The 26547-nt window shown below is 43.4% G+C and overlaps 2 protein-coding genes and 1 long non-coding RNA gene across 4 annotated transcripts in view; 2 read left to right on the top strand and 1 right to left on the bottom strand.

The window, feature by feature from the left end:
* The window catches only part of SFMBT1 (Scm like with four mbt domains 1), a 76279-nt gene extending 69628 nt beyond the window's left edge, over window positions 1-6651 (top strand). Inside the window, exons 16-21 of one of the 2 annotated variants that reach the window (XM_083796337.1) lie at window positions 604-779; window positions 1523-1701; window positions 1893-1928; window positions 2037-2138; window positions 2636-2764; window positions 3632-6651. In XM_083796337.1, the coding sequence (XP_083652463.1) occupies window positions 604-779; window positions 1523-1701; window positions 1893-1928; window positions 2037-2138; window positions 2636-2764; window positions 3632-3772 (763 nt within the window). In that variant the 3' untranslated portion in view covers window positions 3773-6651. Of the gene's footprint in view, window positions 1-603; window positions 780-1522; window positions 1702-1892; window positions 2139-2635; window positions 2765-3631 lie in introns of both variants that reach the window. The other variant, XM_083796336.1, reaches the window with a different exon arrangement.
* Window positions 2511-10111, bottom strand: LOC310880502. The gene is made up of 2 exons (XR_014571728.1): window positions 9304-10111; window positions 2511-2815 (listed from the first exon to the last, which is right to left on the bottom strand). It is a non-coding gene; the product is annotated as an uncharacterized lncRNA (long non-coding RNA).
* A 182-nt stretch (window positions 10112-10293) lies between these two features.
* Window positions 10294-26547, top strand: part of LOC310880499 (musculoskeletal embryonic nuclear protein 1) — a 40017-nt gene continuing 23763 nt past the window's right edge. Inside the window, exons 1-3 of the mRNA XM_083796373.1 lie at window positions 10294-10476; window positions 24559-24607; window positions 26437-26532. Of these exons, the coding sequence (XP_083652499.1) occupies window positions 10302-10476; window positions 24559-24607; window positions 26437-26532 (320 nt within the window). The 5' untranslated portion in view covers window positions 10294-10301. The remainder of the gene's footprint in view (window positions 10477-24558; window positions 24608-26436; window positions 26533-26547) is intronic.

Here is a 26547-nt window from a genome sequence, read left to right as displayed (position 1 = left end):
TTTCACCATGCTACTCTGTCCATGCCATCACAAGGCTGATGAACAAAAAGAAATGGCTATTTCTTACTTTGAGTCAAATAAGAGCAGTATGTGGAGTCATGACAAACGACTGTCCTGACAAATTGTTCAGCAATTAGATGAAAACTGAATGGAAATGCAACAGTAGATCATTTGTTCGCCATCACATGTGCATACAATGGCTCACGAGAAGCTGTTTGATGCTATCTTTTATTAGTAGTTGTTTGGCCTCTAGTGTGAATTGGTGCACTCAGTCTCGAGATTTAGGGACCAGCTGTCTGCATCACAGTGGACACTTCTGCAGTCCCTTGAAAAGAACCCTGTGAACAAAGAAATCATGCCATCTAAACACCAGGGTAGTCCTCTCAGAGGGTATTTTATAGTTACTGGCAGGGCAGTGTTTGTTATGTTTGGTACTGTCAGCTTTTTTACTTTGCTCGAGAATCTGTCATAAGAGCCAGGACTACCTGTTTCCTGGACTCTCTCTGAGTCTGTTCTTAAAGCAGTATCCTTATACATTTTTAATTAAGTACTTCTGTCCTTTATTAGAGGATTCCCGAATTATGACCACATTTTCAATTGCAGGTACAAAGGGAAGAGCTACCGTGCAACTGTGGAAGTGGTACGGACAGCAGATCGGGTGGCGGACTTCTGCAGAAAAACATGCATCAAGCTGGAGTGTTGTCCAAACCTCTTCGGCCCTCAGATGGTGCTGGACAAGTGTTCAGAGAACTGCTCCGTCCTGACGAAGACTAAATACAGTGAGTAGGCAGTGGCTGTCAAACTGAGGTGGGACTTGGGAGTGTTGTATTTTGCTTTTGCTCCAGAAGCAATCCAAAGTACATTGGTTTGCTTACAGAAGGAGAAGCTCAAACACTACGTGCGCTGGCCTACAAAATATCTGTGTACCAATGTGTAGGGCAGACTAAAATAGTTTCTAATTAAATGGTAAAACCATAGATTTTGTTGTATTTATCTCTGTAAGACACATTTTGGGACAAGAATTGACTAATACTGTAATTTAAGTGACATTGTAATTGCTTTTATCATTTTGTTGTGGAACAAAATAAAATACTTTAAAGCTCTTCTCTTAGCTTTTAGGCTTTATAGGCTTTTAGCTTTTTGAAACTATCTTAACCATTTGACACTGAGAACAAACAGTGCATGGAGGCCATGTTTAAAAGCTGCAGGACATCACAAAAGACACCATTAAATTGGACGAAGTCTGTAGTTGATGATTTTTATATAAAATCTGATCATATGGGGCTTCTCAAAGATAAGTAAATCTCCTGTTACAGGGAAAATAAAATTTATTAGTAACTCTTCTTCCTTAAACCAAATTGAAGAGGAAAACATAGACATACTCATTCTGAAGTTTTGCAGAATTGGGATTTCTACTGGGAAATGTCCTGCTACTGGTTTTCCAGTCCTGATGATGGACAAACATAACTAGTGGCATTGAAGGTGCATTTCAACATGATGCTCCTTTCTTCTGTCCTGGTAGCACACTATTATGGAAAGCGGAAAAACAAGCGGATAGGTAGGCCTCCGGGTGGCCACAGTAACCTGGAAGTAGCCATGAAGAAACCAAATAAAAGAAGGAAGAGACGAAAACATTTTTTTGTTCATAAGAAAAAACGTTCTTCTACTTCAGTGGATAACACTCCAGCTGGATCTCCCCAGGTATGAGACTGACACCAACTTTAACAGATAACGGTATGTGATCATGGACCAGCTTCATTTGAAACAACAAACTTAGTTCCTTGTAACCTCAGGTTACTGCAGATACATGGATGGCAATTGTAGTTTTTGTCCTAAACTTCCTATTTCTGATTTTGTTCCTTTTTTATTTTATTTTTTTCCCTACCTTCCAGGGCAGCGGGGGAGAAGAGGAAGATGACCAGGATGAGGTAGATGAAGAATCTTTGACTGAGGATAGCACCTCAGAGCAGCAAGACGAATTACTTGAGGAATCAGAGGTATCAGAGAAGAAATCACTGTCATCCTCTCCTACACAGAGTGAGCTGTCTCATTCTCTGGCTCAGGACCGAGACAAGCGGAAGAGGAAGCTTAGGACCTTTTCTTTTTCTGATGACGAAAATAAGCCTCCTTCACCGAAGGTAATTCTGAAAATACATTAGTGCCCTTTCTGAGTGTTGGGTAAGCACAAATATCTTGGGACTATTAACCATCACATGTGTATTTTTATAAAATACTCCATTATCCCATAAGGGCATTGTGAAGACACTGCAGAATAATTAAAAATCATAATTGCTATTACAGTCATGTTACAAGACTGTAATAAAGACTAAACAGAAAGCTGTAGGCAAAATGGGGAGCTTTCCACTTCCCAGCTGTTAACCATCCTTTGTTCAACTTCAGCAGTGCCAAATCCTGGTTTTAGATCACTGCTTACTGGCTATGAGGATGTGACCTCCACCTGCAGCATAGTGCTGGTCTGCACATCTCTTAACCACAGAGCAAGTACAGTTTGGAGCTCTCATTACAGCTTTATTTGGCAGCTGAACATTGGGAGTGTGGGGCAGCAGAGGGGACTGTTGGTCCATGCCTTCTGTAATATTTTAGGAGTTCTTTTTGTGCTGGGTGGCTTGTCTAGGACATAAAGATTGAAGTTGCTGAAAAGCTGCAGCTGGACAGTAACCCTCTGGAATGGAGCGTGGCTGACGTCGTGCGATTCCTCAAATCCACCGACTGTGCACCGCTGGCAAGAATATTCCTCGACCAGGTATGATTTTCTGTTAAAGTGTTGAAGCTCTGTCACTTTGCTTCTCAGCCTCTACTGAATCACAAAAAGAAGCTAGTTTAAATTGTATAGTAGGGTTCTGAGAAAAAAAAAACACATGCACAACTTGCTGTAGTTTGGGAGAGGAGAGTTAAGTGAATGGACACAATTGTGTTTGGGTTTCTTAGTACTCAGTGGAGGAGGTTTTAGTCTGTGAGGCATCAGAATTCCAAAGCCACAGAGAATGCCCACAGTTAAGCACCACAAAAGCAGCAGCTGATTTTTTAGGTGATACTGTTTTGCAACTTGACTTGAGGACTCCAAATGATAAATGTTTTCCATTCTGCAGACTAACTGCAGGTGTCATAATGTTGTATGCAACAAGTGAACAATTTTGTGTTAAAGTATGATGACTAAAGTAAAAATATAAGTCAAATGATGCATCTTAAAGTTTGTCACAAAAAAAAAATAATCATCTATCAAGACTAGTACTGGAACTGGTGCTGAATATGGTTTATGATAGATGTTACAGAAGATATACTTTACCTTGTAGAACATCTGTTTCTATAGAATGATTAGAAGTTACGTAAAATGACTTTATGCGTGAAATTTCCTTTGTTTCTATTGTTAGGTTGATTTAAAAATAGCCTCTCGTTAGGTTCTGTCCCTTAAGCAGTGAACTTGAGCTAGCATTTTAAGAAAGGAATTAATTTGTTAGTGACAAAGAAAGGTTCTTAAGTTACCTGGAGTAGCATGGAAGAAACTACTAATTCACAAATGCCCATGAATCTGAAATTACAGCAAATCAAAGCTGCATGGGGATGGAGAACAAAAATGCAAAGTCACTATGGAGATTTTGTCTTCTGACAGGAAATTGACGGCCAGGCACTGCTGCTGCTGACCCTGCCCACCGTTCAGGAGTGCATGGACTTGAAACTTGGGCCAGCTATTAAACTTTGCCATCACATTGAGAGGGTCAAACTTGCTTTTTACCAGCAGTTTGCTAACTAAGGAGCTGCCAAGATGAAGTGGACCTTTGAAGCACAACCACAACTCTATGCTCCTTTCCCTCCAGCGAGGAAAGCCAAATGAAGCTGAACTGGGGCTCTGGCAACCTAAGAGAATCTGTCAGCCTCAGTTTTTCACTTTGAGAAAAAGAAGACAACATCTGGAGCAAAATGCCAATGCAAACTTGGGCTACTCTGCCAGCTGCCAGCTTGGGAACACGATAGTCTCTTGCTCTATGGTTCCCTTTTTTTAATGTATTTTTTAATGATTACAGAAAAGTCTCCTCTGGTGGGAAGTGACATTTCAATAGTTCTGGTGGCACAGAACTTTAAAAGGAGAAACGAATCCTGTTTACGTTCGCATGCAGGCTGCCAGAAATAACTTTCTCTGTTCCTGGTGATTCACAGAATCCCCATCCCCTCCTGTGGACGAACATTTACTTTACCACAGCACTGGCTTTGGAATGTGCTGTTTGCACATTCGTGTGTTAATGTTGAGTTTTTTAATGAATTTGTTCATTGTTAGGACAACAACGTGGCCACAGGGTTCTGAATGTACAGTATAGCAAGAGTGTGGTTCTTTTTTGTTTTGTTTTGTTGTTTCATTATTGTTGGGTTTTTGTTTTGTTTTGTTTTTACTACCTCTGTAGCCTGAACAATAGAAGTGATGAATTTAAAAGGGAGGGAACTATTTCTTCTGGACAAATCGTAGGTCGCTGCACAGCAGTCTCTCTTCTGTAGGCATGTCATAAGTACAAACCCATATCAGCATACAGAGCTTCTGTTCCCAAGCTTTAGCTGAAGCTTCTGGAGGCTTAGCTTGGGTGTTACCTATTTCTCAGATGTCAGAAAACTTAATTACTTTGCACTTCTCTTACAGACGGGCTGTAGGAAAAAAAGAAAGAAAGAGAAAGTGCCTGTGCATTTCCTATATTTTGGTTTTCAGATAACATTTCTTTTACTTTTTTCCCCCTTTAGAATTCTGTGAAGTTGATTCCTTTTTCTTATACCAAACAATCGGGCCACGTACACAGAGCCTGTAGCAGCTTTTCGCTTTGCTACCTGTACATCTTTTCGTAGAATACACTAAGAAAGCTGCAATCAATGGAGGACTGCTCTACTAGGGTTTGCTTACTGAAAATTATCTTACAAGTATGACTTTGTATTTTTAACTACTTACAGCTGCTCAGGATCAGACTTGATGAAAACGGTGGGGGGGGAAGAGGTTTTTTTGTGCTTTTTCTGGGGAAAAGGAGCATAATGACATCTAGTTCCATCAGTAGACCAACTGTACGATGAACTGCTGATTTTAATTTTTCAGGGTAATTAAACCCATTCAGCCACTTGCCATGGACTTGTGTGTCACACTTTAAGTAACAGGCCTTACCTTACTTCCCATTAAAGATGTGGGAAATTTGTATCAGGCTTGAGATCTGCTTCAAATATGCATTAGGTTTCAGGTGGTTTGCATTCATTTGCTTTTGCCTGTTCTCATGAGTATTTGGAGGAGCATGGGCTGGAGCTTTATAAAGCAAATGTGCAGCCCTTCTCCTTTCCCCTATTCAATTGCATTTTTACAGAAAGCCCCTGGCAAACTTGGTATCTGAGGTAGGAAGGTGCTCGCTACATGAATTTGTTTTAGGAAGGACACAAGCGCTGATTTCTGATCAGCAGTGGGTACTTGGTCACATGGAGTGATCCAAGCTTCTCTTCACCCTAAAATGATAGGATATTTTGATGCTGTGTGCTGTAGGATTCAGTGAGGAGGTCATGTGTAGAGCAAGAGCTGAGCTTGCACAGTCTGTGTCTGTATCCAGCACATGGGTGTTCAGAGGAGCTACCTCCAATAGAAACTGTTTATAGAGTAAGCAAAGCGAAATAGTTGGTGTTGATTTTTTGCTATTATCCCCTTAGAATAACTGCCTTGTAGAGACAGAACTATTTAAGGAAGTCCTAAATTAAAAGTTGGTTTGGTTTTTTTTTTAGAATCAAAATGTCAATATTGATTCTAATAGGACAATTGTCATATGTCTAATATGACAGTTTATGTCTAATACGTCAGTTGTCTAGTCAGTTGTCTAATATGACAGCTTACTAGCTCAGTAGTTTTGATTGAGGGAGGGCAGGCAGTGTGTGACTAGAACAGTTTTTCTTCCCAGATTATAAAAGAGTCTGAAAACATAGTTAAATTGAAATCAGAGTGCCCCTTTTTCTTCCCCACCCCATATATGTGGCCAATAAATGGATGTTTTGTCTCTTTGTGTTATGCCAAGGTCATCCTTCTGAACTCCATTCCTTTAGTTACAACCTCAGTGGTAATCCATTAGGCCTGAAATTTTTTTTTGAAAGAAACATTGCTGCTTTGTTGTCAGCGTCTAGTCTTGAGAAATTTGACCTGCAGAGAACTTCTGGGCTGGAAGATGCTTTTGGATCACATTTGTCATTCTTCAGGGATTCCAGAATTCTTTTGCACTGTTACAGAAGCTGATGCCCAGCAGAATTGATCTGCATAACCAAGAGATGTTAATTCCACTTTTCCCGACGGACAGATTGGTGTCTTCCTGAGTAGCTGTTAGGAGAGAATAGACCTTAAAGGGTAACGTAGTGAACCTGTTAACATGGCGCCTAAGATTTAAATACAAAAGTCATACTTCTTTTTCTCAGCAAACAAAGCAGTGAGCAGTTTCAGAGGTTAGTGGGATACTTACTGGTCACCTTTGGCATGTTTTATAGGCTAGATATTTCTGCCTTGTTTTGGGAGGCACTGACAGTCTGGTCCCAATGGGATCCGTTTTTGTTGAGATTTTCAAAAGGGATGTTTTCATTATTTGTGAAATGTTTTTATGCTGCACATGGGTACTGTACACTCTGTTTCCTGGGGGTGGGGGGGGGGGGTGGGGGGAAGCACTCATTGCTGGATTTTAAAAGGGATAATTGGGGCTTTATCTTGATGGATGATGTTTCTACTTGGCTGTTTCAAGTTCCTCTTCTTCTGTGTGTGGCAGATGACAACTGCACTTAACTTTGTTCATCTTACACCAACATAACTTGAAATCAGCTCACATGCTGCTTTAGTTGCTCTCTTTCTTCAGAACTGGATTTTTGGTAGCTCAATGCCTGAATCTTGGCTTTAGATGATACCTGTGTTTCCCCAGCAGGAGTTGCTGGGACTTTTGTAATGAACTTAGGCTTCAGGGGGTTGTGCTGTCCTCTACCATTTCCATTCATCCTAAGACATGACAAAGCTGAAGTCCAGCCTCCTGGACTTGAAAATGTTTTCATTACAAGAAAATGAGCTCTCCTTTGGGCGTCATGTACTGTTTATGTGGGTGATAAAAGGAGATACTGCTTAGTTTATATTCTTGAGAGCTTATATTCTTGTCTTATTTTTATATGCATTGTGTAGTCTTGGTTTGCACATCATAGCTTTAGAAACCTGGTGGTGCCTCCACATGGCGCTTGTACTGTGCAAAGCTTAGCCTTGCTGGGCAGAAAGATTGTTGAGTTACTACAGTTTGCTCTCTGCATCAACACAAGGAGCCCATAGTAGAGAAGTATTTGACAAAAATGTTGCTGAAGGGTAATGTGGTAAATTGATCCCCCAAGGCATGAGCAGCAACTGAAAGTGACCTTTCCAGGAGAGGAGAGGTACAGCACTGATCTTGGTGAATGAAGACTACTTTTTTTCTAATGCTAAACCCTTGTGAAGGTTGCTCTTTGAGGAAAGAAAGAAAAGGCAAATTCGTTTACATGTTGTGTAGAACACCAGGGGTGTTTGCAGTCTCTCCTGGGATTGAGGGAAACAGTACAGAGTTTGCAGTGGTGGTTAGGATTATTTTCCCTTGTCACAACTTTTAGCACTATTTCGTTGTCGCTTTAGACTTTGCTAGGGTTTATTCTTGATTCCAGTGATGCTTTAAGTGAGGAAAGAAGTATTTAGCTGCTAGGTCCACAGAAGTGTAAATGTATTTACAGCTGATTGGACCGAGCACTCCAATCTTCTGCATAAAGTACAAAGACATGGCAAAAGGAAAAGAGATTTTTGAATGTACTTGAATAGGCTTCATAACTGTCAAACTCAAATTGGAGACTGGATACCTTTGGACCAAATCTATTGCTGGGGGAGAAGCTCTTTGATTGAAGTAGCCCTACCCGAAAGCCAAAAATATGATGGATAGTAAGCTACTCCTTAACTGGTCCTGTTGCAAAGTGGCAGACTGGTTACTGCCTACTGTGAGCTCAAATTGCTACAACTAAGCACAAAGACATAGGCTCTGTCAGGAGACTTCAGGTGTTGGCTGAAGGCTCCATTTTAAAGGGATTGTGTGCTGAATCCAAATTTTAGAGTGCTGCCAAACTTCCCCAAATGTGCACGTAGCCTTGTTTTCAAAGGCAGCCTTATGGGTGAAGGATTAGAAGGGGACTTGGGAACAGCAGGTACAGCAAGCCTATTGTTACATGTTATTCTAAAATGATAATAATAATCTGTATGAAATCTAGCAAAAACAATTTATGGCTGGTGCCACTTTGTCTCCATGGTCTGGTCATTTCTAGCTTTCTCATAGTTGCATCTGTTGTCCTGAAGTGCACCAGGCAATAAGGATGGACGTTTTGATGAGAAGACAAAGTTCCTGTGTTAAGTGCAAAGCCAGCAATGGTTGGCTCAGCTTTAAACCATGGAAGCGAGCAGGTCTTGCGCTGACAAAATTCAGAGGTGGTAGGTCTGGCTGACTCAGCACAACCATGGGCATGGAGCCTGTGGAAGTCCTCCAGCGTTGTGCCATTCAAGAGGAACAGGCCTTCTGCTCGAGTCACAGGCATGGCTCACTCAAGTCAATGAACAATGAAGTCCGGGCAAAAATGAGTTCTTGCCCGCCCCAGAAGTTGTTGAGCACCAGTTTCCACGAAACCTCATAGAAAAAAAATATTTTTTTCTGGAGGTGTCATGTTTCTCCTCTCCTCTTCTTTTTTTTTTTATTTTTTAATTTTTTATTGTTGTTATTTTTTGTTTAAAATAAATTAAAAAATAATCTTTGTAGACAATCAGAGGCCTTCTAGGAGGCTCTGCCCTAAGGGGGTACCTGCTCTCCACACGTGGGCCTCTTTCTTATACTAACTCATTGGAACTGATGCACTTTTCCTGTATTTTGCCTTTTTTAATTAGCTGCTTGTTCTTAAACAAAGATTTAAATGCATATTGTGTTGCGTCCCTTCTGCTTGTTGTTTTATCTTTCTTTAACTTTTAAATATATATATATATATATGCAGTGAGACTGAAGTACTAAATGGAAGAGAAACATGCACAAGAAAATATGCCTATTAAGTCCCACCATTGTTTGAGCAGGTGTAACAATTTAATCAGAGGATTTTTTAAAAAATATTTTGGATGGATATTTTGCTTGTTTTGTCTGTAAATAGTGTACATAAGTTTGTGGTATATGACAGTTTTAAGTGGTTGTAAGAAAATTAAAAAAGATACTTAAACTGTTCCTGATGGTTTTGGTTGTTAATATAATGATGAATGCTGCTGCTTACCTGTGGGTGGTTTTCCATCTTACAAAAGCATGGGGAACACCAGATCGTGTGTTCCATTTTATGTCTAAAAGGAAATGCTGACTACGTAAATACCACTTGCCCAGCATCCTTGTTAACAGCTCGTTTGGGTGGTACACATGGTTCCCTCAAACGCAGGTACGTTATTGCTCTAAGCCTTCTAAGGTACCAGATTTTGTTTCACAGGATGCTGAAGGTCCTACAGAGGAGCTGAGGACAGAGCCTACAAACAAGTTTCCATTAATTGTTGCCTTTAAACCTATGTAGCCAAACCTTGCAGGCGCTGCTGCTCCTTCTGCAGGGTTCTCTGAAGGTATACGCTATCCAGTCAAGTCAGAATTTTAAAATAAGCTGGTTTTGTTTTCCATGAATAACACAAAGTTCCCCCGGGGATTCGGAAGCAGGTCAGCCGTGCAGCAGTGTCCCTGGGCCTTCACAGAACCAGCGAGGGGCTTGGGTTGGAAGGGACCTGAGAGCCCACCTCGTTCAGCCCCTACCCTGCCCGCAGCCTGCACCCTGCTCCTCGGCGCCGCTTTCTTGGCTACACCTGGCTCGTCTGGAACTGCTTTTGTGCTGGGCTCAGAACAACGCGCAGGAACGGGCTCAGGCTGATGTGCTCAGTGCTGTCTTTCGGCGTGTAAATACGCGCGGTGCCAGGTAACCGTCCCTCCGTCCGCTGTGAGGAAGCTGGCGGCAGGAGGCCGCCTCCCGGCAGCCCCGCGGCCTTCGGCGGGGCTTGCGGGGCCTGCCGGCGGGGCCCGGGGAGCGCCCGGCCCCGCAGCGCGGCCCAGGGGCAGGGCCCCCCGCTCTCGCGTCCCTCCGCTCCCCCGGGCGGCCGGGCCCCGCCTGCCGCTGACGCGCCGGGGCGGGCCGCGGGCCGCAGGAAGCGGGGCGGGGGCCCGGCCTCGGTCGCCGGGCGCGACACCGACACTGCCGCCGCCGCCATGCGCCGCTGAGGCGGGCGCTGGCCGGGCCTCGCCATGGGGGCGCCGCCGCCCAACGGCAGCCTCGGCCCCACCGAGAGCCCCCCGCGGCCCGGCGGCGGGGCAGCGGCGGGGTCGGGCGAGCGCGGCTGCGAGAACGGGGCCCTCATGGACAGCTTCGGCATCTTCCTGCAGGGGCTCCTGGGCGTCGTGGCCTTCAGCACCCTCATGCGTGAGTGGCGGCCGGGACGGGCCGGGACGGGGCAGGGCGGGACGGGCCGCGGGGCCCCGGCCGGGCCTTCACAGGGGGAGCGGCGGGGAGAGGCCCGGGGGGCCGTGCCCGGCCTCCTGTCAGCCCGGGGCGGGGGGACAAGGCCGGTGCCGCTGCACGGCCGCCGCCACGCTGCTGACAGAACCGGGAGGCGAAGGGGAACGGCGGGTGCGAGCGTTCGGCAGCTCGGCGGAAAGGCCGGGGTGCTGTTTGCGTTGGGGTTGTGCCGCTGCCTTCCACCATCGTGCCATCGTGCTCTGGGGGTTAAGTCAGAAGTTTGCGGCGCGCTTCGCGTTTCGTTGACGGGTAACGATCACGTTGCGCCTGAAGAGCTGTGCACACAGCAGGCATCGTCACGGCGCTGAGCGGCAGCGTAGTCACCGGTAAAGCATTCGGTCAGCCGGGGCGTCCTCATACCGGGGAGTCCGAGCGGCTTCCCACCAAAAAGGCACCTTAGGAAGATGACACATTCAACACGTGCATGTGCTGTTGGTGTTAGAGTTAGGAGGATGTGAATCCGTGAGAAGTGGCTGTTTGTATCAAAAGGTGATGCGCTACTGATGCTCTGCATCAAGACTATTTTTTTTTTCTGGAGATGTTTCCACTTAAATCTTTATACGTTTCTAGTATGCCTGCGGACTCTGAATATAAGGAAAAGCGAATACACACTACAGGCAGGGAGTATAAAAGCCTAGTTGTCAGCAGCACTTCCTAACTTCATTCTGCTTAAATATTTTTGAACCATGAGCTATTAGAAGGAGATCATCAGTGAAGTGCTTGTAATTGTGGGAGAGGGGAGTGGAAGGAAGGTAGCCAGTCCCCAACCCGGTACTGGTAAGAAAAGTGATCTGTTTCCGAAGGAGATTACAGCAAAAAAGTAGCAAATTGTTCTGCTTACACGAAAGCAGAAGGAGAGGTTTGTTTGTCCCAGTGTTGACAGCCACATTGTTTTCCACTTGACATTGGGCCTGTGCTGTAGCAGAAGGAGAAGTTGACCCTGCCACGCAGACCAGCTGCACTGGTAAGAGAGCAGTGGTCTCCCAGTTAGGTGCTGTGTTGCGCTGGAAGGGCTGGTTCTGCTCAGTCTTCTAGTTTTGCCTTACTGTTTCCATCCTTTTTGTCATACTCCAAGCAGCATCTGGCATGCTCTTCCAAAATCTTTCAAAGTTGCCTCAGCAAACCCAGTAGGGCTTCTTTGTGCTCCACATGTTAGATCTCATGTGAGAGAGAAGCAGGAACTCACGGCTGAGAAGGAGCGGGAGACCGCGACGTCTCCTCTGCGGTCACCTCGGCACCTCCGTAGCTGTTCCTCTCCCAGGCTGGTGTGGCAGAAGGGATGACACAGCCCCTGGAGCTGGATCACGCAACCGGTACAGTGAGGAAAACAAACAGAGCGATGCGGTTGTTCTTAGGCTCAAGTATTTCCTCTGGCTGTTCGGTACAACAGAGTGAAGGGCACTGAGGAAGAAGCGAGCGGCTGTTGGCAGGGGCTGCCTGAGACGCGGCACAGCTGTCAGGTTGGAGATCAGCTCCCATTCAGTGTTAAGCCTCTGTATGGAGCTTCCCTCTGTAAAACGCCAGGGAACTGAAGACATGGGACTGCCTGGTACTTAAATTTAACTGGAAGTCACTTTATTTATTTATTTTGAAAGGAAGCATCAGAAGGAGCTGTTCTGATGCTTTGGATGCCATTACTAGTGCAGAATCCTCTGCTGGGGAAAGCAATGAGAGTAACATCAACACAGGTGTATTGTAAAACTGTTCTTTATGCACACTGGCTGTTTTCCTTTGAAAAATATTTGATTTGACATGTAAACAGTAAGAATTTTTCTTAAGTGGGTAAATCAGAGGGTGACCCAGGCTTGTCCTTTTCTTGATGGCTCCTACTGTGCTTGCATTCAGTTGAATAAGGAATTATTGTTTTTTCTGGTCATAGTAACTAACTGCAAGAGGAGGGCCTTTTTGTGCCTCATTACTAGGTGTTCGTCTACGAATAAGTGAAGAACTATCCTTAAAGCAAAGCTGTTTAAGATCTGATGCTCCAGCTTGGTACCTTCCCGTGTGTCTGCCTGTCCGGTTGCCATGAAGTTACGCAGTCACCTCCCCCTCCAGTGGCATCAGTTGAACTTTGTCTTCCAAGGGCTGAGCGCGCTGTTCGTTCTGTGTCAAGTTGTTCAGCGTGCTGGAGATGCAGTGCCTCTGACAGCTGGGGCGTGCAGTCCCATCAGCAGCCTCCCCAGTGCATCCCTTCACTGCTGGAGGGGCACAGGCAGGAAAGTTGTGGCAGGGACAGAGAATCTGGTGCTTTGAGCTGGTGAAACGAGCGTTTGAAACTAAATCCGAGGTTTTCTTTCCTTTGTAGCTCACACCTCCTTGTTCTGTCGCACAGGGCGTGAAAAACAGTTTACCTTTTTACTTTGCAGTAGCCTCTTAAGTACTTGAGAGCTGTTACTTCATTTCCTCCACGTTCAGATATACAACTTGTAATCCCCAGAGTTTTGCCTTGTAGTAAACAATTTGGCTAGTTATCAGCTGTCCTGGGCTTATTCCCTAACTCCTTCAGCCTAAGAATAACTTGCATTTGTTCTTACCACATTAAGTTGTTTGAGGCCTAAGAAATACACAACTTAATCAAAATCGCGCTAATTTCACACCTCTCCATCCCCTCTCCTTCCCTTCCTTCCTTTCTCATCATCCATAAACCAGAGGAGTAAGCTTCTCCTCTGATGTCCAAGTCATGAGGGGATATACCTGGTGCTGTCAGAGCCCGCCGGTGTGTGGGTTAATTTTACCTGCTCTGGGTTCAGCTCTCTGCTGGGAAGCTGGAGGCACCCTGGGACGATTTCACCCAGGCGCTGCAGATGTTGTGGTTCGCCCAAAGTCGCACTGAAGTCAGGTTAGGTGACTTCTGCGGCTTCTCTCCTAGCTGCAGGCTCTAACTTGCTAAAAAAGGGAACACGCTGATTTAAAAACTTTTTTTTTTTCTTCTACAAATCTGCTTGGAATGGTAGCCCTTTTGGATTCTGTCTGCTAATTCTCACGTCTGTTAGCCTGGTTTTTGAAGCCTGTTTCTTAATTTTTGCTCTCATGCCTAAGTATGCATTGATTTTCCAGCCTGGTTTGTTTAAGCCAAGCCACTTGGTAGCAGGAAGTCGTAATGGGTTTCCGCTGCCGTAGGAGATGGATGTTTGTGCTGCACGTCAGCCAGCCAAAGATGAGACATTTTTCGAAGTTTGCCATTACAGTGCTCATCTCTTATTTCATGGGGATATTGATTTAAAATGTCACGTTTGCTTCTTAGCTTTTATTTTTTTGGTGCTATAGTTATGGTTTTTATTACTGATGGCACAAAGCTAGTTTTAAGTACTTTTTTATACCACAGGGTATTCTGTCAGTAATCCCAAGTACCTTCTGAGCATTCTCTGGTCAAGCTTTTAGTGATGAACGTGGTGGGAGCACACATCCCACACATCGGTGACATAATTGTAAAGAATACAGTTACTATTAGCCAAAGCTGCAAAAAGATGTGGGGAAAAACGTGTTGCCAATCCCTTTATCCCGTCTGTCACAAGCTTTGTCTAGTATTTCGTCCTGAATGTGTGCGTTTATCAGCAGACCTTTACCGTGCCGGAGCGTGGATGAGTTTGTGTCGGGCTGTGTAGGAATGGCTGAGAAATTAGATATAAGTTGTATTGACAAATTACTGAAATAGAGGAGACCTGTGGTGCTCTGCAGGTAAAAGGTTTGTGTCTGCCTGTAGGAAAGCATTAATATGCTGAGAAGGAGACCAAAGCGTGTGGGGCTATTAATCTTTTATGGCTTTCTTACAGTTTGTGTCTGTACCCACACCGAGAAGGTAAAAGCTGCTGAAAGCACTTCCAAAGTGAAGTGCTTGAGTATAGGTGCTGGGAATAAGCGAGAGGTTGGGTTTGCTGTTGAGGGCCACGGCTTACATACGGTATCTTCTATAAAGATCTTTCTCTACTTTGTTCCTTGCCCTCTTTGTTTACAGTGCCCTAAAGGAAACACCTTTAAAAGCTGCATCCTTATGTCCGTTTACTTTACAGCAAGGTTTTCCCACCTGATAAGCCTGCCAGGAGAATGACTGCTGCTTCATATTGTAAGCTACATTGTTAGATAGTATGGTAGAATTTGAAATGGTCTAGCAAAAATAAAATTTTCAAAGGAATTATTTCATATTTTCATCAGGGTAAGGGAGTATTATTACAGGTGTAAATGTTCCAGGGAGCAGGGACTTGAGAAGGACGACAAAGTAGCTCCAGTGACCTTTCAAAAAAAAATTTGGCCTGAAGAAAACTATTAATTATGAAATAACTAAAGCATATCATTTTCAGGGCAAACGCTCCTGGCACGACTGGTTGTAGAACTCATCCCACACACGAGTTTCAAATCACAAACAGCACACCTCATCTGTATGAAGACGTGAGCAGCGTTGCACGAGCCGTGCTGGATCGTGCTTTGCAGGACGCACATCGTCCCCGTCCACACAGCTCTGCACCGGTGCAGGTGCTGGGCGAGTCGCCAGACGCATGCAGGTCGTGGGCTCGGGGATCGCCTGCGTTGGGGCCCAAAAGGGGTGTGAAGGACCGTGGCGGAGGGAAGAACGCCTCGGAGCAGCACCTCGGCGCTGTTATATTATCGGCAAAGGAGATGCAAAAGTGACTTAGAGATGAGAGTTGTGCTGGGCACCCAGCAGCGAAGGAAAGCAATTTGGTTATTGTGGACTGGTTTGGCAGGTAAGGAGGCAGAGCCTGGCGAGCCAGAGCGGTGCTCTTGCCTGGAAAGCCGCGGGCAGGACCCGGGGTGGAACCAGGGCAGCCCTGCAGCTCCCCCAGGGCGCTGGCTGCTTGTGGCTGCAGGACCCAGGAGAGCCCCGTGAGGTCCTGCTGCTCCTGTACGTCCTGTGAAGTATGGGGTTCCCTAAACTGATCGAAGGTTCTGCTGTGTTAGGTGCTTGGTTGTTTGCTTTAAATAAAGCACCAGTCCTTTCTGGGGCATCCTCATCCACGTCTGAGACAAAAATGGGGGGTGCATTAGGATCCAAAACAGGAAAAAAAAAGGCAGCCACATAGGTAAAAATTAGTTAAGTGAATTGCTTTTTTTTACTGTGCTAATATTGTAGTATTTAGCATACAAAAGATGTAGTTCTGACCACTGCAAGCTCTGCAGGAAAAAAAAATCTTGCTGAGAAGCATCATATTGTACAAAAGCAAGTAATAATACGGTTGGGAGCTGTTCAGTTGATCCTTTTTTAGGGAAGCAAAAAAAAAAAACAACACTGAAATGAATCTGGGAGTAACACTTTTGGGATTGTTTCTGATTTTTGGAAACTGAAGACCACCAATCTTGCTTTGTAGCATAGTTAGGTATGCATCTCTGCATTTACTGACCATAGCAGAAACCTTTTCATAATGTTTAGTTCTGCTTAAACCACATTACCTTGAGTTTTACTTATTTTTTTTGCGGGACGTCTCATTCTTTGCGGGGTATAGATTATAAGAGCAATTTATTGGGTGGCTTAATGTCCTGGTAGTGTGATAGTGTCAGGTCATAAATATTTAGTGTCACTAAATGCAGCGAGTCTTCTGGAAATGCCATGTCAATATATATATATATGTATATGTAAAGAAAAAGGACAATTATTTTTGTCAACAAATAATCTGTAATGGTGAAGTAAGTTGTACTTTTCATTAAGAGTTGTCTGCTGCCCGTTTATCTTGTGGGCTCAGAATGTATTACGCTGTTCTTATTACTCAGCTGATTGCTGGATATAATTATACTCCAGATAATAAGATTGTTCTAAGTATAATTATGCATGTCATTCACATCATGAAATGTTTAGAAAAAAGGGTACATTATGTTGACATTTGGAAATTATTAAAATGATAAATTATCCAGAAACTGAGAAGCTGTGTTTAATCAGAAGTAACTTCTGAACTTAGCTAGCCTGTTGTTTAACTGTAAACTGCCTAATGAATTTTTGTTCTTGACTAATGTTTTATAATTGAATTTGTAAGGAGCTGATTTGCACAAATACAGTGTGCATTTCTGCACTCTGCTGTGATGTTAATTTCATGGTTAATGAGGTTTGCAGACATAACAGGTATCTAACACTTATCTTGTGGGTGGTGCTGATGAAATGAAAAACCAAGTCTGCTTTCTCACGGCACCACATGTAGCTTGTTACCACTCCAAGACTTCTTGACCCCAGCACGCCGTGTACCCCGCAGACCTCAGCGTGTCAGTGCTTACCTGCAGCCAGCAGCTTGCGTGAGGCTGCTCTGCAGGTGGTAGGGGGCTGATGCATTAGGCTTTGAACGGGAATAATTCAAGTTGCTCAGGATACCCATGGCCTGTTCTTCCACCACCAGTCCCGAGTTACACATTACACAGCCTCGTGCTTTGTGTTTCTGTTCTTGTTTTGCCATACGTGATGAACGTTGAGGATGGCGATGCGCTAAACAGATCTCTAAAGAGAGGTGAACGTCGGAGAGGAGTTCCTGAGTTGTGAAGGGTTTCAAAGGCAGCGGTGGGTTCTGTAGAACCAACTGTCCTCTGGTTCCTGGTAAAACTTAAGAAACTGCTGTCCTGGGCTCGAATGCTCAAAATGTGACCAAAAGCTGTTCTGTAGGGTTGATTCCATCAACCTTTGGCAGACACAAGGCAGACGGGCCAGCGACTCACCTTGCATCTGTGCAGAAACAGCCTTTGCTCGCTTTTTGTTGTTCTAGTCTGGTTGTTTTCTCCCTTTGTCAGAAATAGATATTTTTCCATGGAACAAAAACGACTCTAAAATTACAAACAACTATTCACAGTTTACAACACGTGTCTTCTGTCTCTAATCATTTTTGAAGACGGTGTGCTCTGAAATTTTAATTTGTTTTAGAGTAATCACCCTTAGTTATTCATACTGGAAAATACCAGCTATCAACTGTCATAAATTATCATTTCAGGAAATGTTTCTTATCTTGAGGCTGACGGTGAGACTACCAGCATATTTTAGTTTATGTGCATGGAATTTAAGTGCTCTCTTTGGAAGGTGATTGTAATGCTAGAAGATGAAATAGTCTAGAGAGCCTTCAAATAAGAAAACAAACGAAACCTCAATTTGATGTTAAAAACTTGAGTTTTCTTATAGCAATAGGTTTCATAGTGCTGGCATTAGCTTTTAGTGCTGTGAAGCTTTTATTAAATTTGCACAAATGTTAAGAGGTATGAAGCTGTGTCATTAAGAATAATGCTCATGCAAGTGGAAACTATTGCATGTTTTCATCTTGATTCAATAAAGACCTAATTGGTAGATACATTATATCAAAGGAATCTACATGATTGGCCACTGACGCTCCCTTCATGATACTTGTTTGCGTGAAAAGAACACGTGAAAGTGGGCTGTGTATCTTTTTGGAGTTTTTTATTATTATTTTTAAGTGGTTGGTGCTATATGAAATGCGCCTTGCTTTTGCAATTCAATGCTTCGATTATTTCATCAGCCTAGTAGAATAAATTTGGTTAGCAAAGCTGCTTAGAATTTAAATGGACTTTAAATATAAAGTATAAATCCACCTTTGGCCTCCTTGATTAAGTATTTTTGCAGTGTTTTTCGTTTTCTACAAAGAGAAACCGTTCTACGTGCTTTTTGGAAATGTCTGAATTTATGTTTTGGGCTTGGTTTCTACTTTTAAGACTGTTCCAGCTGCTGGCATAAGAGCTTAATATTTTAATGAATGATGGGGTGAGTTTGTTGCTGTGCTTTGGCGGCTCTGTCGGTTCCCAGGAGCTGATTTAAAATAAGTGCTGTGAATAACTGAAAGTTCATTGATATCTGTTGTCATACGAATAATGTCGGGAAAGCTTCATCTATTACTGAGTGATCCGTGAGTGTTGTAGGTGAAAATGGTGCCGTGAATCGTAAATCGCTGCTTAGTGCACATTAATATGGATTGGTTCTATTTGTTTTGCATTAAATAATTCATGTTTCCCAAATGGTTCTTATTTGTAATGGGGGAAAATGTCCCCTTGGCGATGGCAGACTGTACTTTTCAGTTCTCCTGAGGTGTGCGTATCGCACGGTGGGACAGGGCTTTCTGTAGCACCCTACCCCTTGTTCCTTGTAGTGTTTTCCTAGCACCTCGTGCAGAGCACAGAAGTGTTTTCAAGAGAGCTGTGTATGAAAATTAAACTTCTGAAGGCAATCTTACAGCCACTCCAAGTGCCAGAGGCTTAGATTAGCTTCCCTTCAGCTATCTCCTATCTGCTGAGGAAGCAGAACAGCATGTGTCTCTGTGTGGAAGTGCTGGGGAGCTGATTTACAGGAGCCTTTCAGACAGGGACACCTGGACCGAAGTCGTGTGTTACACACAGAGATAACGACTGCCGATTTTCTAAGACCAAACACTGGCTCACAATTTAACGTTTGGGTAAATATTGCCCAAGCCATTGGTGCTGCTTACCTCAGCGTTCTTAAAGCTTGCAAGACTTAATGTTTAGTGCTGCTGCACCGTTGGCACTTATTTATTTGTGTACTATTTATTTTCCTGATAGTGGTTTGTCCTTTCCTTTTCCACTCCATTGCGAAGAGCAGCTTCGCGTCGTGCTGGCACAAAGCCCATGCAGGGACAAGACTCGCAGAGACGCTGCTCGCTGGGTGCGGAAGCAGGTGGGAAGTAAACATTTTTGCAGGGATCAAAGGACAGCACTGTACCTGTAACAGACAGTAGCTCTGGTTCTCCTGTGTTTGTCCAGGAAGCACTGCTGCCTGCTTGGTACGTTACGTGAAGCCCAGTGTTGACAAATCATTTTCCTTCTTCTTCTTTCATCCATGACAAGACAAAGAGCCCTGGTCATGAGATAGCTGGGCTTGGCTGATGCTCAGCTCTAGCGCATGTAACTCCGCCATAAAATGAAGTCCCTTGTTCTCTGCTCTAACAGTCAGACCCATTTATCCGGGGCAAAGTCTTTGCTGCCTAAAAGCTGTAGCCACAACCTTGCTCTAACTGCTGCCATTGGACTGGGAGAAGGTGTGCGGGCACCTGCCTGGACACTGAGTCTTTAGTCCCCCGATGCCCCCCAGTGACTGTCTGGGGCGCTAAACTTTACTGTGTCCTCTGTAACATTTTTCCCTGGGTCACCATCTTTAACAGACAAGTGTTAATTGCCCACGGATCTCTACAGAGCCACCGAGGCCAAGGACTCGGTGCAATTCAGAAAAGGGGTGTGGGTGCTGGCGTGGCTAACACTGCTTTCTGCCTTCCAGACGTCTGAGAAGTCCTTTTAGCAGGTGAGCTCATGTATTTCATGGTATGTGAGCCCTTAACATGGGCGAAATTGAACAGCAGCTCCTGGTGTCTTTCTCTGATGCAGCTGTAGTGCTGGATGTGGTTCCGAATCAGTTGCTGCAGCTGGTGCTGCTGTGTCCAGGAGTGACTGCTCCAGGCAAAGAGCAAAAACATGAGCAGCAGGCTTGCAGGGTGGCCAGTGTTTGAACACCAGACCTGTAGCTAACGAGGCACAGGGAGAAAAGGAAGAATTACAGTGGGGCAAAGAGTGAATTACCAAGCACATGGAGCCGTTTCTTTTTTGTCCAGAAAAATGTTCAGCAGCGTGACAAAAGCACTTGTTCTTTCAGTCTTTTGTGTTAACAAAGTCACACATTTATTACGTCTGTTTAAAACAAGTAAGTAAATACCTGTGTTCCTTTTTCTAAACTGAATGGAGGGAGATGCTGAGCTCAAAAGCGTTGCAAAAGCTGGTTTGTGGCTTACAGACTCATTATCCTTTTGTAAGGCATGCTTAGCTTATTCTTGTTAGACATGTAGTTTCTTGCAAGGTTAGTTTAAAAAAAATTAGTCTGGCAAAATCTGTAATTTCTTATTCCTTCTTTGCTGCTACCAAAGAAATAATGATCAGGTGAAACTCCAACTACAAGCCTCTTAAAAGCTGTGTGAAAGGGAGGTAAGTTCAAACATATGATAAAGAGCACAGGCAATGTAAAATTCAGCAATAGTTGTCATTCCATGATGGTGCAAATCATTTATCCTTACAGGATTTTCAGGAATTATTAGTGTGCATCTTCTTGTTTGTAACAGACGTGGTTTCCACTGCTTTGGCAAAGTGTTGATGGTAACAAGTGGGACAGGGTTTCTGACAGCCTTCCTAAACAGAATTTGAAATCATTGAAATCTGGCCTGCATATGTGGTTGACTTCTTACATGATCCAGCTGCAGCAGGTTCCTCATTCATACGTTCTGTGCATTCCAGTAAACGTGTGTGTATGGCTTTTAGCTTGCTGAACTTTGGTCCTTGGGTACGTGGCTCAGATCCTGGAGCTCTTAAGCATCATATCACAGGACGGTGATTTTTAGACCCCCTCCAGGCTGACTTCTGCTGGAAGGGAACCCTGGGTTTCACCCCTCTGGGCACCTTGTTGCAGAGTTCAGTTGTTCTCGATGGAAATTTTCTACTTCTGTTGTGTTGGAATTTCCCTGGTCGCAGCTCGTGTCGGTGTCCTGCTGCATCTGTCATAAGGGCTCGTTCTGTCTGTGCTGTAGCTGCCCACACGTACTAGCAGATTTGCATGTGTGACGTGCAAATGTGATCTTATCCTCGCTAAATTTCCCCCTTTCCATTTTCTTCCCTTTGGGTGGCTCAGCTGTTGTTTTGCTGAGGTCTGGTGACAGTGACGAGGAGGAGGTTTATGAAACGTTTTGTGATGTGCTTTGGTTTTGACCTCGTCTCGAAGAAGTTTTGAGAAGCACTCGAATACAGGTGGAATTCCCAGCTCTGTCGTGGGAGGAGCAGGGTTATCGCAGTGCAGCTTCAGAGAACGTCAAACACATCAAATATTCTTTAGCTTGCTTTCATTCATTTGAATTTTAAATTGGTGAGCTACAGAAATCTTCTTAGATCTTTATTTGGATCAGAAAGAGTCTTATTGTGAGCTGCCAGAATGCGTGTCTAAGAAATTCAGTAAAACGCGGTATGAAGGCCCGTTTTGAACACTTGAGTCGGGTCGGTTTTGGTGCTGATATGAGAAAAACCATCTGGAAACTTGGAGTGCTTACCTCCATAGTGATGTTGTTTTGCATCAGGAAGGTCTTTCTTGGGGGATTTTCTTTTTTTAGGGTGAAGAAGGGAGAGAAGGGAAGGCTGACTTCCACGTGCAGGCCTAAGTGTTGCTTTCCCTGTGGACAGCACGGAGAGGTTTACTTCACCTCTGGTCTGTGTTCATACATGTGGCCTTTACTCTTCCCTGTGCGTCTCCGGATTTCTGGAATACTAAATGTAAAATGTACTGTGTTGAAATAACTGTTAGAAACCCTTCCGTTATCCCTAGAAACTTCATAAAACATGAAGACAATTCACTGAACTTGAATTTCGCACAGCTCGTGCTCTGCCTTGTGTGCCTCCGTTGTCGGTTGCCTATCTGGCTGCCCCCGTGCTTGTTGGCAGAAGTGCTTTTGTTGCCTTCCCTGAAAAATTATGGCATTGAAAGTATAAGTTAGCAGCACTTCTCTCTTCCTTCATAATTCAGCATGGCGTTGTGAACATTATTAGGTAATTGATGTTAAATACAGTGAATTCTTGGTAGCGTGAGCCTCACGCTGCAAACTGAAGCATATATCCTGTGCCGCAGCCACAGGTTCGGGGTGGGCAAGAGCTGCTTTCCCAGCTCCCTGCAGAAGACGTGCCATGCCTCTCGCTGCAGGGAAGGCGGGTTGCTCTCCCCTGAGCCTTGAGCCTCTCCGGAGCGATAGCGTGCTCTGGGTGGCAGCGAACCCCCAGCCGTGCAAAAATACCTCCAGGGCCCTCGTATGTCCCAGGTGCCGGATGTTTGCTGGCATGGAGCTGCGAGAAACCACGCTGAGAACACAGCGTGTTTTGTGTAGATCGGCTGGGCTTGCAAATATATAGGCCCACGTTCATCAGGTAGCAGCTTGTAAAGCACTTAAACACAGCGTCTCATTTAATTTTTGTAATGGAGTGGGGTGGAAGTTTGTGGTATGATCAGCTGTATAAAGCATCCCTGAAGTTGTCGGTGGAGCCTTTCAGAGTTAACTCTCCTGTTCAGTATTAACTCAAATGAAATATTTTCAGAATTGGACGGAGAAATCCAGAGGTTCCAAAGTCATTTCGTATTTTATCAATACTGAGGGAAAGGTGTTGGTGGAATTGGTTTTAAGTAATCTCTTTTTGTGAATATATATCTAAAGAAAGGAATTCATGAGCTCATACAACTTCTTCATAGTGCTAATAGACAAAAACCTGAACTTGGAGTTCTTCCCCCGAAGTTTGTACATCTCATCGGTTTAATTCCTACTGTGACTGCAGGAAAGTGCCTTGCACAAAACCTGCAGTAAGTTGCAACTTGTAGTTCTTCCATTTATTTGGTCTTGCTTTGGAGCTTCTTTGTCACTTGCAAAAGTGACACTAATTAAAATAATCCATGTTGTGGCCCAGGAGGTTTTGTCATAAACAGTACACTGGTGAACTCAGCTGGGCAGTGCTCGTTTCTTAACGGAGGTTTTATATTTATGGCATGCTGTTCACAGGGAAAACTGCTGGCGAACATTGCTGTTACAACTTTATTGTTGGGGTAGCGTGCAGTCTTTTCCTCTTGTCACTTTTAATTTCTGATGGACGTATTATATGGGGGTAAAACACAGTTTATCTCTGCTGTCAGAGGCAGTAACAGTGCAGAAACTAGAATATATACAGCATCCTATTTGAAACTTATATGCATCTCTAACACCTGGAGAAACCTGTTAAAAAACCTACTGATATTTTGCCTGACCTGCTGTGGTTTGTGCCTTCAAGGCAGAATCTCTGCAAGTTGAAGGGGAGGAGGGGAACCAAGGCTTAAATTTTTTTTTTTTTTTTTAAGAGACGGCTTCTAAAATAATAGCATAAATGGTTATTGTTCAAGATTGGTGTTAAAGGCGCTGATCGGTGACATTGAACTTGAGGTGGTATGGAAAGACTCTGGGCAGTAAAAGCCATCCTTCCTGGAAGGGTTTTCCATTACCCCGTTACTGTTGGTCTGCCAGTGTCTGAAGACGGGACAAGCTGTGTAGATGAGGTGGTACAACGCTACGGACCAGCCACCCTGTATGTATGGCTGGTTGCTTTTATCCCTTACCCCTCTATTTTTCCTCTACAAATCACCTTGACCACTCCCTTTCCCCACCTTTGGCTCCTCCCCTAAAGAACCCTTAATAAGTCCCGTAAATGGCCCAGGGCTCTTCCCCACATCCCATAAGGCGTCCTGCGATGCCCTGTTCCAGTGGTGCCCCCGGTCCCTCCAAGCCCCCCAGACTTCTGCTCCTTTGTGGGGGCACAGAGAGCTTCCTGGCACGTAACCGCTCATGTTGTCAGTGGTAAGAAGATGGAGATGGTCAAATGTATCCATGTGGGTTGGGTTCTCCTTGTGTGTAGTTGGCTTCTATTTTAATACTGCTTTTTCCTTGAGGTTGTCTTTTTTGTAGGCTAACAACTATCAACCTTCCTGTGAAGGGAGTATCTGATTAAGTAATCTGTCCAATTTCCCTTTTGGAATTCAGTTTGCACACAAAAGCCCAATTTGTCATCCATAAAATAAATAGACTTTGTCAGAGAATGTTTGTCCTGTTACCAATTCTTTTGATTTATTTCTGATATTATAGATTGCCCCTACATGGCAAGTAATACTTTCCTATTTGACTGTTGATCTCCAGTAAGTGAAAGAAACTGCTTTTTCTAATAATACCCTGAACCTGCTTTACTATCGGAAATTAAATTTTCTGGTTGGGTGATCATAAAAGCCAAGGCCATTGAAATGGTGGTCAGGTAACATACTATTTGTAGGTAATAGAAGGGAGACAGTTGCTTTTAAAATCTATCTTTAGAGCTTCATAAAGTGAAATACAGGTGTATAAGGCCTAATTTATTGAGGAGTAACACTTCTGCAAGAGGATTTGCTTTTATTTCTCTATATTTCTGTTGCTGTGCGAGTTGCTGATCATCTCCAATTGTTTCTTTCTTTTGTAGTAAAACGCTTCAGAGAACCAAAGCATGAAAGACGTCCTTGGAGAATATGGTATGTTTCTGCATGGTTCACTCCTTCATTTTAGCTTCTTGCGTGTTTTAGAAGCTGATAGAATGATTGTCTGCATGTGATGATGATGATTTAAAAAAATCGATGACAAGAAAGTGATGAATAAATGATGAACAAAACAGTTACAAAAATACATGATTTAACAAAATGTTGTGTTCTTACGAATATTTCCCCGCTAGTTCATTCCTACTAGACATTGCCGGGAGCCTTCATGAAGATGTGCGTTTAGACGTAAAGCTTAAAGTTGCACTTCTTCCTGAGGACGGAAACTAAAACTGCCCCAAGATGCTAAGCTTAAACAGATGTTCTTGTTCTGTAGCTCTCCTATTTTTTGTAATAGAGAAAATGGTACGGTAAAAGATATAATTTCATAAGCCATTAAAGAATATGTGGTATAAAAAGTATATTTGTTTTTATTATCTTTTAAATGTTGTTGTATTGTAGTGATGCCAACATAACCTGTCTTAGGTTTAAGTAGAGACTGGTGTAAAATTTAAGCTGTTGTTTGTTCCAGGTGTTGTAGACTGTACTGCTTTGTTTTTTCTTCAGTGGCTTATATTCATCTTTGATTCATGATGATTAAATTCATCATACAGTGCTGCTTTTCATAGTTAATCTTGACCTTTATTTTATGGGGAAAAATAAATACAAAATCTTTGTGTACTACAGTCTACCTCAGCCTGAAATTCTGGCTAGCGCTGCAGTAGCTTTTAATTTTTAAGCCAAGAATCTAGTTCTGAGATTTGAGTATTGTTATTTATAGTGTGTTGTAGTGATTAGATAAGTAACGTTCTGGCTTCCTGCCTCATCTCCAACATTGTGCTCTCAGTGTTGGGCAATGAATGAGAGAGAATAAAGTTTAATACCAAATTGTCAGGGAGCGCAGATGAATTTGTGCATATAATATTGTTTGGATCTATTTTGGTGCTTTTTTTAGACATGGAAACAACAGGCAAAATGAGTGCCGGTCTGTATAAAGAACACACTCTTGCCTACATAATACTTTTGACACAATTCCTATATTTAACATATTTAATAAGGCATCATGGGAAGTTAATAAGTATATAATAATAAAAGAGTTGGAAGGGGCTGGAATCAATGTTGAATCTGTACCTAAGTGGTATTTTTTTAAATATTTTCACAGAAAGTAGGAAACTGTTTTCTTCCCATCTGTTTTTTGCTTTGGAGATGGTGGTTTCAGGGTGATAACTCCTTTGCAGTGAGGTCTTGAAGCTGTTATGCTTTATCTAAAATTCAGGGAGGCTACTTCATGCTGTTAGGTGAAAAATACCAATGATGGAGTTTTAGCAAAATGCTATAGATAAAGGAAACATTAACCAGCTATTAAATGCTTCATCAACAAGCATGTGATGACAATTTTACCTCCGTCCCTGCCATAAACTTACTAAAAATACATAAACATAAAAGGACTGAAATATCTTGTGAGTCTGAGATAGTCATTGCTTACAGAAGGTTATTAAAGACTTAGATAGGTTTAGTGAAGATTAGCTCATGGATAATGCATATGATACCAGGAGGATCTCTCTCGTCTCTAAATTTTCAGTGCCAAGGCCTCGAGTTGGTATGATTTGATTTATTGTTAGCATGATTCCAGAAAAAAAAATAGCAAAGGGTTGAATTTAAAGTGGAACATGGTTAAGTAAGTTAAATACCATGGCATGTTATCCTTCTGGTGTTCTCATTTGAAGAAAAATGAATAATTGGGATGAATTTTAATATAAATTCGCAGTGTTCCTACTGTGTTGTGAACAGTTTTGAGCGTCATAAAAGCTGTTTTTTACTCTCTACAGGTTTTTAGATACTTCCAAGCAAGCCATAGGGATGTTGTTCATCCACTTTGCAAATGTCTATTTATCAGACCTTACAGAAGAAGACCCTTGTTCACTGTGAGTGTTTAATTT

The sequence above is a fragment of the Anser anser genome (genome assembly GCF_964211835.1).
Source record: "Anser anser genome assembly, chromosome: 12".
Lineage (NCBI taxonomy): Eukaryota > Metazoa > Chordata > Aves > Anseriformes > Anatidae > Anser > Anser anser.
This window is presented reverse-complemented; position numbering and strand designations above follow the sequence as displayed.